Below are 12,383 nucleotides of genomic sequence, written 5' to 3'. Positions count from 1 at the left end.
ACAGTTTCTACAACTGTAGCATCAGGTCTTCTGTTCTCAGTTGCCCATGCTAAAACAAGATGAAAAGCAGAAATGACAAAAGCAAAATGTGAAAACTGTTGCAAATAGTCTTCAATATGTCTTCTACTGTGCAGGAACTAAAGACCAGACTCTCATTAAGAATTCACTCTGCAGTTAACTTACAGGTACAATGAAGTACTGTACAGTGTCTACACAGAAATAAGTCTCTTCATATTTAATGGGGATTACTCCCAGGTAAAAGTAGTACATGATTTCAGCCTAGGCTTCGCTTATGGGCTATCATTGGAGAAAGCTGTGTGGAAGGCAAAAATTCAACAGATTAAGTGCAAGTATGGGGAAAGATATTCACATTCTAGCTGTCAGACATTTTATCACGCAAAACATATACAAATCTGTGGTCTCTTTTGTGAGTAGGTCAATGTGGCCAATCCATATACAGTATACTGGACCCAGAAAATCCTGTTGGCCCTTCTGATTGTAGTCTAGGGGTGTATGATCTCAAGATTTGAGGGCTGAATGCAGCATTCAGGTCACTCTGCCTGTCCCTCCCACATCCCTTTTCTAGCCACACACCCCACCAGTCCTGGTTTGCACCCTTCTTGAATCCCTTTCCCTGCAGGAAATGCATCCTTGAACTTTGATAATTCTGTTTGCTTGTCTGGATGGATGAGTGTGTGTGTGAATGTGTATAGAAACTAGCCTACTGTACAATGGTAAAATTCACATTTGTTGCTCCATCTACTTTTGCACCCAACACTGGCATGTGGGTCCCAGAAGTCCCTTGAGCTAAAAAAGGTTCCCAACCCCCCCTCATATTTAATAGAGTGGTTGCTATGCAGAAGCTTTTGTAGAGAATTGCTGTGTTATGTAGTGTATGCTGCTTTTCTCAAATTATTCCTTCTGTTGATGCATTATAATTTTGTTATACATAGATGAATTCCATCTGCTCTAGGAATTAATTTCTTAAAATACAATTCTATCTATGGAAGTCTGCATAGATGCAATATTTAGGTTTAGATAACCATATTACTTCTTTTTATGTTTAAGAGCTGGGCTTTACAAATATATTCCTCTTCTCTGCCAGCTCTACATATCCTCCTGGTCTTATATCTGTGCAACAGCATAGGCTATCGGAACATTAAAATGTCTAGAATGTGTAAACAATAGGATTATCATAACCGGAAGTGCTACCATGTTCTTTGTTTCCTGCCTTAATGAGAGCTTTTATTCTCTGTTTTGCAGATGTTCTCCGTAATTCCTAACAAGTTTCTTCCAAACAGCAAGAATCCTTGTTGGTATGAAGAATACAAAGGAAACACTACTAGGGATCCTTATGCTACAAACTCATATGCGTTGTATTCCAAACGTTTCCGGACAATATTTGATTACCTTAGAAAGGTGTTTTGGAGCCATTTGTATCATTACAAGGAGAAGCACTACCGGCTACGCTGCCTTCCCCATTTCTACATCATAGGCCAGCCAAAGTGCGGAACAACAGACCTTTATGATAGGCTCAGGTTACATCCTGATGTGAGATTCTCAGCAATTAAGGAGCCTCACTGGTGGACAAGGAAAAGGTTTGGTGAGTAAACACACTATCTGACACAGAGTTGTGTTTGCAGTAATGAATCCTTAAGTCTTCCTTTCGAAGCAGCATCTCTTCATTTTTAAGTTTCTCCAGTAGACCTAATGCTGGAAACCAATAGGTCTAGCCTTAATGTCTGTATCTATGGCAAATTGCCTTGGATACACACTGGAAGTGCACGTAACAAGCCCCCAATCAGCAGCCTAAAATAGAGAAGCCTATCAGCTGGATTGGTATAAACAAATGAATTGATCTATATAATGCCCAGGTTGCTTGTCAGCTGTGTGCAGAGCAAATCTTAATATTGCACAAATTTATAATAAGCTGTCATCAACTAGAAAAACCTAGGATGGGTAGCACTGTTTGTTGTTTGGCCATAAGCAGATGTCTATACAAATCTGCCTTTTTGTGTAATTCTTTCAAAATACCTGCTCTGGCTTAGGTAAAGGAGTTGATGCTAAAAATCCATTTCAGGCAGTGCCTTGCGGTAACATGAGAACTGCTTTTCTTTTTGACAGTTCCATGTGGCTTGATCAATACCAGGTTTAGTGGGGCTCTTGGTTTCCTGCCCCCAGGGATTCTCACCCCTTAACCTTGAAAGTGACAGGTATATGCAGCAGCATCATAAAGGGGGGGCAGTTTAGTGAGCAAGTTCTGCTAGTCACCACTGTTTTAAGCAACCTCTTAGTATGTGAGGTCCCTGTGTAGGAGTAGTTTATTTTGTGGAGTTAATATGCTGGGTGCTTCAGCTGCTAAGGCTGTAGTGTTGGAGAGTCAGCGGTTTTCATTTGCCCAAAGCAAAGGGCTCATGTCATGGGCAGCTGCCCATGGAACTCTGGTGCTGGGCCTGTGGCTGATATATGGACGATGCAGTCACAAGGATAAGGCAGATTGCATGGGTTTTCCCTTGGAGGAAAGGTGCCAGTTGCATAGAATAATAGAGTTGGAAGGGACTGCAAGGGTTATCTAGTCCAGCCGCCTGAAATGCAGGAATATTTTGCCCAACACGGGGCTTGAACCCACAACCTTGAGATTAAGAGTCCCGTGCTCTACCGACTGAGCTATCTTAGAATACAGGCATGTGTGATTAGCCTGCCCAGATGCTTCAGCTGCATAGTGTTGTATAACAGAGCTTGACTCCACAGTCTGTATTGGCCTGGTTTGAAAGGTGAACAGACTTAGTGCTAGTTCCCATCTGATGATGAGCTCATTCAAGGACATAGTGACAACAGTTTCTAATATCTACCTTGCTTGAGTGCCAGTTTGGCAGGAGTGAGGGTTGGAAGCAATTACAATGATTATCTGAAAGCAGGACCAGCGTCAGCACCTGGAATCCTTGGGCTTCTGCCCGTGGATGTTGACACTGACCCTGCTACCATTCTGCTGACGGGTTTCCTAGGATTTTTAGTTCAGGAAACAGATTTATTTTTATTTGCTTTCAAGAGTTGCAAGGATTCAAATCTTGAAATATCAAAGCAGTAGAGAATATGTTTTCATTATTGAAAACTGAGCTCCCTCCCTGCCAAGCCTGGTTGTAGTCACTTCAGTCTGGTTCTGCTCAGTATGTCTCAAGACACAAGGGAACAGTTTAGCCTCTATGGATTTTAACACCAGTGTTTTGGCTTATGATTAGTGATATAGATGGCCTAGTAGCCTGAGGTTTATACCACACAGGGGATAGGTTCAGTTGTGTACGCCCTCCCCCTGCTTCAGATAAAGCCTTAGAACGAATACACAACAGAGCTTCTTCTCTGTCTGCAAATTGGTTTGAATAGGAAACCACTGCTTTTCAGATTATATATGATAATGCCTTCAAGTATGAGTGAAGTCCCTCTAGTTGAAATGGACTAAATTGGTACAACTGGTTTCCTCTACTAAGGCAGTTGAAGCAGCAAACTCAATAAAATTGAGCTGAACTAATTTCAGAGGGATTTTAATTGGTGTGCAGTGTTCTTTCAAGCATATTCTTTGTGGTTTGTCTCTTATAGGAGTTCTATACTTGGCCCAATAAAACAACTTCTGAATTTATTTCAAATAAAATTCCATGTTCTGAGGCCAAATGCAAACAACAACTGTTTTAGAATTATTTGAAAGGACCAGGCAGGTACATCTCCAAAGCTGAGAAACTCTGGGCTTTGCCATCTGGCTGAGAAGACTATGTATGCCACTCTGAGTGGAACACAGGCATGCTAACAAGTTACATGTAACAGCATGGAAGAATACCCATAAACCAGCCTTCTTCTTCTGCTTCTTCCTCGTTAAAGTTATATACCACCCTTCATATGAAGATCACAGGGTGGCTTACAACATAAAAACACAAAATAAGAGCATGAAACTCATTAACATAATAGCAAAAAATACACTTTCCCCCAGAATTCCAAGTTATATTATAAGTAGGCTTGTTTCCATATTTTGCAAATATTTGGCATTTAGCTGTGGATTTGGAGTTCTGACAGGGCAGAGCACCCTATAAAAATTGGGAGGAACTATTAAATTCTAATGCAATGATGATACAGCTTGATACAGCTTGGGTTGCCCACCATGCCATGCCTTGTTTTATCTGTCTAGAGACCTCCAAGGCCTTTTGAGGTATATTGATGTCATCACTGCTATACACTAAAAGCAAGAGGCCTTTATGCCTACTGTGCCTGGCACAGCACAAATAAGGTCCTTCGGGCTATTGCTCCAGCAGCATCCAAAAGGAAGGAGGCCATGAAAAACTAATTCAAAGCATGCAGGCCATACCATGCTTATGTACAGGAGCACTGTGAAGTTTGCAGCCTGCTCGATATGAATTAGGTACTCACTTCCTTGCCTGACTCCAGGACCCAGTCTACATCTTTGTAGCAGCCTCCAGTCTATTCACCATCAGGCCTAGATGTGCCAGGACCTAGATATTTTGGAGCAGCTTCACAAACACTGGCATGATAATAAATACCTGGTTAAAACCAGAATCCTCTGGGCCTTCTACATAATTCTCTTGGTTGCATTTCCCGGTTCTTTGCTCTGAAGTCTTTGTAGTTTGCTCTGACCTATTAATATCTCCTTATTCATTTCTACAGTGGCAGACTGTGCTTTAGTATAGAAGATACTAGGCAGACTTTCTTTGACTCATGGTTCTCGTGCACTTTTCTGCCCAGAAGCACCAAGGTGGCTTCTGTTACTATGTGGCCAGGATGTAAATAGTATTTACACTCATGTGAAATAAATACACAATTATCAATGTCCGTATTTATGCACACATATGTATAATTGTAATTATATATTTATTTATAGTGCTGCCTTTTCCCCTGACAGGAACTCAAGGTGGCTTAAAGAAAAAATAAGAACAATTTATTCATGTTCATGTACATGTAGACTACAAAGAACTTACTACATGGAATAGATTATGTAGAAATTAATCATGCAACCATTCTGACTCTTTTTATCATATCCTTATTTATTTAGGGTTTTGGACATGTTTTATTACTGTTAATTTTACAATAAAAAAGAACTTGAAAAAATAATAGAATATAGTGTTTTATAAAGTAAGTTGAAAAACAAAATGAGATTGATATACTGAGAGTAAATCAGTTCTTTAAATTTCAGAACATTTCACAGCAGTAGTTTATAATTTGGAGAAAATAAGTTCTTTTGGTGGTACTTAACCACATCACATCAAATCCAGTTTGCTATATTGCCATTTTGTCTCTGTCCTGGCTCTTTTGACTTCATTAAAAGAAATTCCCAAATGTTATGTGTCCACTAATTCAATACCAGGTGTTATTTGAGAGCTCTGTTTCTATGCAAGCAGTATTCCTGCTGCAGCTACCATGCAAGAAAATAGTTGTTCATGTTACTTCCTTGTTGAACCATCAGTATAATTGAATAACTATCGTATCCTATTTATGATTATGCTATTTGAACAGGGTCTTCCGCCAAATAGTCCAAAAGGCAGAGCAGTAAACATCTCTACTATACCACTGTAGATTCCAGGCTTACTTTATTTATTTATTTTTGCTTTCAGGGATAATTCGTCTGCGGGATGGATTTCATGATCGCTACCCAGTGGAAGATTACCTGGACTTGTTTGACTTGGCTGCTCATCAGATTCAGAGTGTGTTGCAGGGGGACACTGCAAAAGACTTCAACAAGATAATTATTGGTACAGAAACTACTGCTTATAGGGGTTTATGTTGCTGGTATGAGACTTGCTTTAATAACATCGGTAGTTATCTGTACTAAGATAAGAGTTCACTGATCTCCTCTGTATCTTAGCAATGTAAGCTAAGTATACGATAGCAAAAATGTGGATAAGGCATTTTATTAGAACAACTTCTGTTGGCAAAAGGGTAATGCAAGCTTTACAGCATCATGAAAGTGTGCCTTCAACTAGTAATGAAAAGTTGAGCAAACATCTGTCTGAAAAGAAGAGCATTATAAATCTTTAATTTTGCACCTTGTTTTCAGTGTAAATAGAGGCTGTTTAAAAATGCATTAATATTATTGAGTTATTTATAACACTTTATAGCACCTTGGCAACAATATAGTGTTCAATGCAACATGCTGTCCATCTAAAATAAAAAATAGCTGCAAAGAAATACAAACATGCAGAATCGGGCAAAAACTTTGTGAATAAAAAATACCTTCACTTGCTAGTGAAATCTAGATGCATTGCATCACTATGTCCCACTGATTTAACCACAGCAAATGACATCATATGAAGCAAATAAGTAATCTGATTAACTTGATAGGCATGGAAGAATATATGAGATAACGTATATGGGACTTTAGCTCTATTGTTTCCCTTAGGATCCATTCAGTGCAGGGTTGACCAGACGCCAAAGAGGACAGAGTCCTTGCACCTTTAATGGTTGGGTAGGAGAGGCAATTTCAGGTGGTGTAGTTTGCATGAGAAGCTATACCTGCTGAAATATCTGTTTCTACACAATGCTAAAGGCACAGGTTTCCTCTTTTGCATCTGGTCACCCTAATTCAGCAACAGCACTTTGTTTTTTTGGAAGACAGCAGAGGATAGTTGCAAGTGTGGCATCAGCAGGTCGGAAACAAAGTCTGCTCAGACTCCACAAATGCCTTGGGAAACTTTAGGAAATAAAACTTTTCATGGGATGGAGATGTGGTGTTAATAGGAACCTCCACCTGTAATTTCTGCCTGCTGTGCTGCTGTTTAGTTACATAAAGGAACCAAATATAGTGACAATAAACATTTGCTAGACATAAGAGATGGGATAGGTTGGATTTCCTTCAAGGGACCAATTTATTCTACTGTCTACTGAGACTGGGGAAAGTCTAAGCTGTTGTGACCTATGAAAGTTATTATGACATTATTGACATATCCTGACTTTTTAAATCAAGAAGCTATTAGGCCTCATTATTTTGTTGTGATATGAGCAGGTTCACTGCTCTTTCTATAAACAAATATTGTGCCTCAAGTGCTTTTTCTGGATTTTTATTATCAAGGACACATACAAGCTACATTTTTTATTTTATCGGTCTCTTGTAAGGGAAAGAATGCTAATTCAAACGGCTAATGTACTTTTTTTGAGCAATTGCCTTTGCAAGGAGCTGAATTTTTTGTTAAGGAAAATGTTTACATGGCCTCTTCTTAATAAAGTTTACAGGAAATCAACTGAATTAATATGCTCATTATAATGAACTTTTTTTATTACCTTGTTAAAAATACAATTTAGTCAAGAATCCATCTATAGGAAATATGAAAATCTGAGATTTTCTTTGGGAGCCACATTATTAAACGTCAGATGATTAAAAAGGAGAGATATAATTAAAACTATAAACATCCCTCTAACTTTACCAGGGAAAGTAATTTTACAATCAAAAACATCTCTGAATCAAATCTTTATTGGGTTGTAATTATATTGCCAGATGAAGCCATGGAGGTTTCAGAAGCCCTACACAAGACATTACCCTTGCAGCTCCAGGCATTTTAGACAGGGTTTATTTATTTTTGATCCTTATTATGATAAATTTACCAGAATGGTTTATGAAATTACAACATGATTTTTTCCCATTAATCTCTGGCTAAGGACATTAAAGAGCCATTTTTAATGAAAGTAGGCAGTTTCATCATATGTTGTATGCTTTTAGCGTCTATGAAAAATTGGTATATTTTGGAATATGCTGTTCTCATTTGATATATAAATGCAGCAGCATTTAATTCATCATGGGTCAAATATAGATTCCTCCTCACAAACATTAATTCGTGTTGTGGTGCTATGGGGTGGGGGAGAGAGATTATGAAACAATAGAATCATGGAATTTCTGAGTTGGATGGGAAGTCAAGGGGTTATCTAATCTAACCCCCTGAAATGCAGAAATAATAGCTAAAGAATCTGTGACAGAACACCATCCAACCTTTGTTTAAAAACCTCCTTTGAAAGAGCGTCCATTACCTTTCAAGTTGTCTGTTCCACTATTGAATAGCTCTTACTGTCAGAAAGTTCTTCCTAATGATTTGTCAGAATCACCTTTCTTGTAATTTGAAGCCATTGGCTTGGGCCCTACCCTCAGAAACAGTGGAAAATAAGCTTGCCCCCTCTTCCATGTGGTAGCCCTTCAGATATTTGAAGATCATAGAAATGTAGAGTTGGAAGGGATCCCGAGGATCATCCAATCCAACCCCCTACAATGCAGGAATCTCAATTGTATTTCCTTTCAGTCTCCACCCAAGACATACCCAACTCCCTCAACTATTAAGAAGTGTATTTTTGGCTGCCATAGCCAAGAATAGGAAGTGACCTAGCATATTTCATTTAATGTTCTGGTCCTGCAGTGCATTTACAACAGTGCTCAGAATGAGCCAGTCATCTAGAGTGACACTGATCTGCAGCTTTTTGTCATTCCTAGGAGAGGCGAGTGCTTCGACAATGTGGGACAACAACGCTTGGATTTTCTTCTATGACAACAGTACAGAAGGGGAGCCTCCATTCTTAATACAGGACTTCATCCATGCCTTCCAGCCAAATGCAAAGCTGATTGTTATGCTTAGGGATCCTGTTGAAAGGTTAGCAAGCAATATTTACATAGTATCAAAGAAATGTATTTTATTCTTTTTATTTGTTTTCATGGATAGTTGACAGCTGCCCCCAAAATTGGTAAGTTGAGAGCAGCATAACTCACCCCCGCAACTCGACTCCATAAACACTCGTACCACCTCATTGAATCCATTGTTTTAAAAACTTATTTTTTATATGGCTGATACAATCTATAAAGCAAAGGTGTTTTTAGTGTAGAAATGGATTCTTTAGGAATCTTATTCTAGAGCTAAAGAATATTTAGAATTATTTAGCTCTAGAATAGAGATGGCTTACCTGCAGCCCAGTAGCCCGATGCAATCCCCCAAGACTTCAACAGCATTGGTGACTGCAACAGAGAAAAGAAAATTCAAAGTAGACATGGTATGACAGTGGGCAAAGAGATTTGAACCTCTCTACCCAGCCCTGATGCAAATTGCCCCCTCACTATTTACCAGATTGATCATTTGATGAGGGGGGCAGTAACACACCTGCCTCTCCCTGTCAGCTAATTCACTTAGCTTACCTTAGGAAGGTGTGTGTGTGCATGCGAGAGGGTGGAGTAGCCACACCCACCACTGGCATGTGGCCCTGGACCAAAGGACGAATGTGGCCCTTGGACCAAAAAAAGGTTAGTGCCTCCTGCTCTAGAAAATTCTACCTTTATTAGAAGTCCCCAGAATGTTTAAATTCCAGTAAAAAGAAAATGTTCCTTGTTTTGCTTAATTTCAGAATAAGGTGAATTACAGTCCATGGTAGCTTTGACTTCCCATTCTGAATTAATTAATCACATTTTCAATCCTCATTTCCATATATTGGAGAAACTTTGAATACCTTTAATTCTTGAGCATGATCTGGGAAAGAGTTAATACAGTATGCAATCTGAACTGATACGAGTTGTAAAATTGAACAAGTAAAACTCCCATAACAGATAATCTTTCATCTTGTTGACATTAGCAGAGATGCAGGTAACTATGGAAACCGGGAGCTGTGTGGAGATCCCAGTTGCTTAGGGCAATTTCAGTGTGAAAAAGGCAAATGTAGCCCATCTGCTATAAGGCATGGAAATAAAGGTCAACAGGTTTTCCTCCCCTGCACAAGGTAGTGTGTACCTTGGTCAAGAGTCCACTCCAAGTTGTAGTGAAAGAAAAGGAAACACAGTTCTTCAGGCTTTGCTGACATGTACTCCCTAGCAGTAATATGGGAATAAATATTTTAACCCTCTTCACAGGATTCCACCGGCTTCTTAATATCCCTGTTTTTGGTGAGATATAAGGACTTGTTTGCCTTGTATTGCATGGTCCAATTCTCACCTTTTTTAAATGGTAAAGTGATTTATTTCAACAGTCACATGGTATTCTATTATTATTATTTATTCATAACATTTCTGTCCTGCTCTTCCTCCTGAAGGAACCCATGGCAACTGGTAGACAGTTTTATGGAACAATATAGCACCATCTTTTCCTAAGGATTTAAGTAAAAAAGCCTTGATGATATGGTTAAGTTGAGGTCTCATTAACTATATTCAAAAGACGTCTCATCATATGTAAAATGACAGATAATAGTAATATTATCTTAAGGTCACCACATCCAGGCTTGGCATTGGCATTTGGTGCTCTTACATCCTGGCAAGGCCCACTAGTGCTGAGGTCTGCTTTTTATAATTAGTTTGGGATAAATCAGAACAAAGCTTTAAATTTCAAACAACCATTCCTCTGAGTATATAAATCATTATTAGGAGTGGATTCCATGACTTTCATCCTTTTACTGTTACGGCAGAAAGAGGTGAAACTATAAAGAACTTTGGACATCTGAGGAATGCAGGACAGCTGAAATTCAGTTCCCAACCCCCACCTGTTATTCCATTGGTTTTTGGTCACAGTATTGCTTATTTCTAGCTTGAAGTGATAACATTTGTTTTCTGGAAATATTTAAGTTTCCTCAGTTTACTAAAGGCATGTTCAGTTCTTTTCTTCTTTTGTGTATATTTTAGGCAGAGGCTAGCAACATATATTGGAAGGCAATATATGTTGTTCTGCAGGCCCCAGGCAAGCATAATAAAGGAAAATATTATCCGTAATACTCAGTCACATCTTTTGATGTGAGCTTATGCACTCAAAGGCAGTGGTTTCCAAACTGTCCACACTCCACCCCTTGAAGAGACCCCTTGAAGATTGCCCAGGGTCTTGGTGGATCACTTAATTATTTTTTCTGCCTGTTGTAGCAATTGAAATGTGCTGTGCTAGATGCTATATGATTCTTAATTGTATTTTTATTGCTCTTTTTTCTCATATATTGTACTTCATTGTACTGCAGTTTGAATGCCATAGGATTCAGATTGTAATATAATAAAATGCAAAATGTGAAACAAAAGAAGCAATAAAAGTACAATTCAAAAATCAATACTTGTATTTAATGTGATGAATATGTCATCTTCAACTGCAAATCCACAGACCATCTGGGTGAAGTTTATGGACCATAGTTTGGGACCCCCAACTCTAAGGTGTATTTGTATTTGTGATTGTGGTTCTTTTTTTGGTTCTGTCAGCTATGATTTCCATGCCTTCTCCATTCCTACCATAATGCTATGCAGGCATTTGAAAAGAAAAAGTGGTGCAAGGGAGCACATAGTTGTCTCCCACAAGCCTATGTGCTCCTCCTTTCTAGCCTCATGGCACATATCTCCCCTTTTTGTATTTAAAAAGAAACAAGCAAGCTTCCCTACCACTGCAATATTACTCACTGTTGCTTACTTTTGTGCAATGAGAATACTACAGTTGCAGGATCAGAATCTTATTCTGCTGCTGCAAAGATATGCTTTTCTCTAAGGTGACTTGAGCGAGTCTCCTGCATCAGTTCTGTTCCCCTCTTCCCCCAAGGCTTTAATGTGCTGGCTTCAGTTCCCAAGGAATAGTCCTAAAGTTTCTTAGATAGTGCACTGCTTGTTGCCCTCCTGCCAGGTGTTTGAGAGAATGCCACAGGTTTATATCTGCCTGTTGAAACATTAACATATCAGACCACTGGTCCATCTAGCTCAGTCTTGTTGGCAGCGACTGATAACACCTCTCCATGATTTCAAGCAGGAGCTGCTCCCAGCTGTTGCGTGTGTAGGTCCCCAGGCCACCCCTCAAATAACTTCACACATAACACGTAATTTAGTTTTGGTTTTTGGGCACTATTTTGGCCACAACTTTATTAAAATACAAAATCAGTGAGTGGTTGTTTAGACATTGGTTATGACTATCTGTCCCCCCGCCTGGGACAGAACTGGCATCCCGAGGTCCGATCGGTAGCCAGTAGAAGAGAAAGTCAAACTGGGGGGTCACCTGAGCTAAGCGTCGGACCCACGCCGCTCTCCCCAGCAGCTCCCCGAAAGCTTGCCTGCCCGGTCCTATAACAAGGATTCCCATAACAGGGATTGGGCGGCCCTGGTCCCATAACAGGGATTGGACGAAATCATGGCAAGCCCCAGGATTCCTTTAACGGAATTCCCTTCATCGCAATAGGAGGGGCAGGCACCGCCTGTTCAGCCCCCTCCACCACCAGCATATTATAACCAATGCCTAACCGCAACCTTACAAGTTGTGACGAATTGCAGGGTAGTAGGCAAAAACCAAATGGCACAGCCAATCACCAAATGGCAAAATTCCTACTAGGCCCCTGCGCCAAGGCAGACGACCCCATGACAGGCAAAGCAAGGTCAACCGGAAAAGAGGGCGGGTGGGCGGGTGATCCGATGCACTCTG

At 39.8% G+C, this 12,383-nt stretch overlaps 1 protein-coding gene across 2 annotated transcripts in view; it reads left to right on the top strand.

The window, feature by feature from the left end:
• The window catches only part of CHST15 (carbohydrate sulfotransferase 15), a 72,430-nt gene that overhangs the window by 48,601 nt on the left and 11,446 nt on the right, over positions 1-12,383 (top strand). For both annotated transcript variants that reach the window (XM_083439696.1, XM_083439697.1), the window contains exons 3-5: positions 1,264-1,603; positions 5,613-5,750; positions 8,471-8,627. In XM_083439696.1, the coding sequence (XP_083295822.1) occupies positions 1,264-1,603; positions 5,613-5,750; positions 8,471-8,627 (635 nt within the window). The remainder of the gene's footprint in view (positions 1-1,263; positions 1,604-5,612; positions 5,751-8,470; positions 8,628-12,383) is intronic.

The sequence above is a fragment of the Podarcis tiliguerta genome, assembly GCF_965153285.1.
Source record: "Podarcis tiliguerta genome assembly, chromosome: 5".
Classification (NCBI taxonomy): Eukaryota; Metazoa; Chordata; class Lepidosauria; order Squamata; family Lacertidae; genus Podarcis; species Podarcis tiliguerta.
The sequence above is the reverse complement of the archived record's forward strand: the minus strand, read 5'-3'. Positions and strand labels throughout refer to the sequence as shown.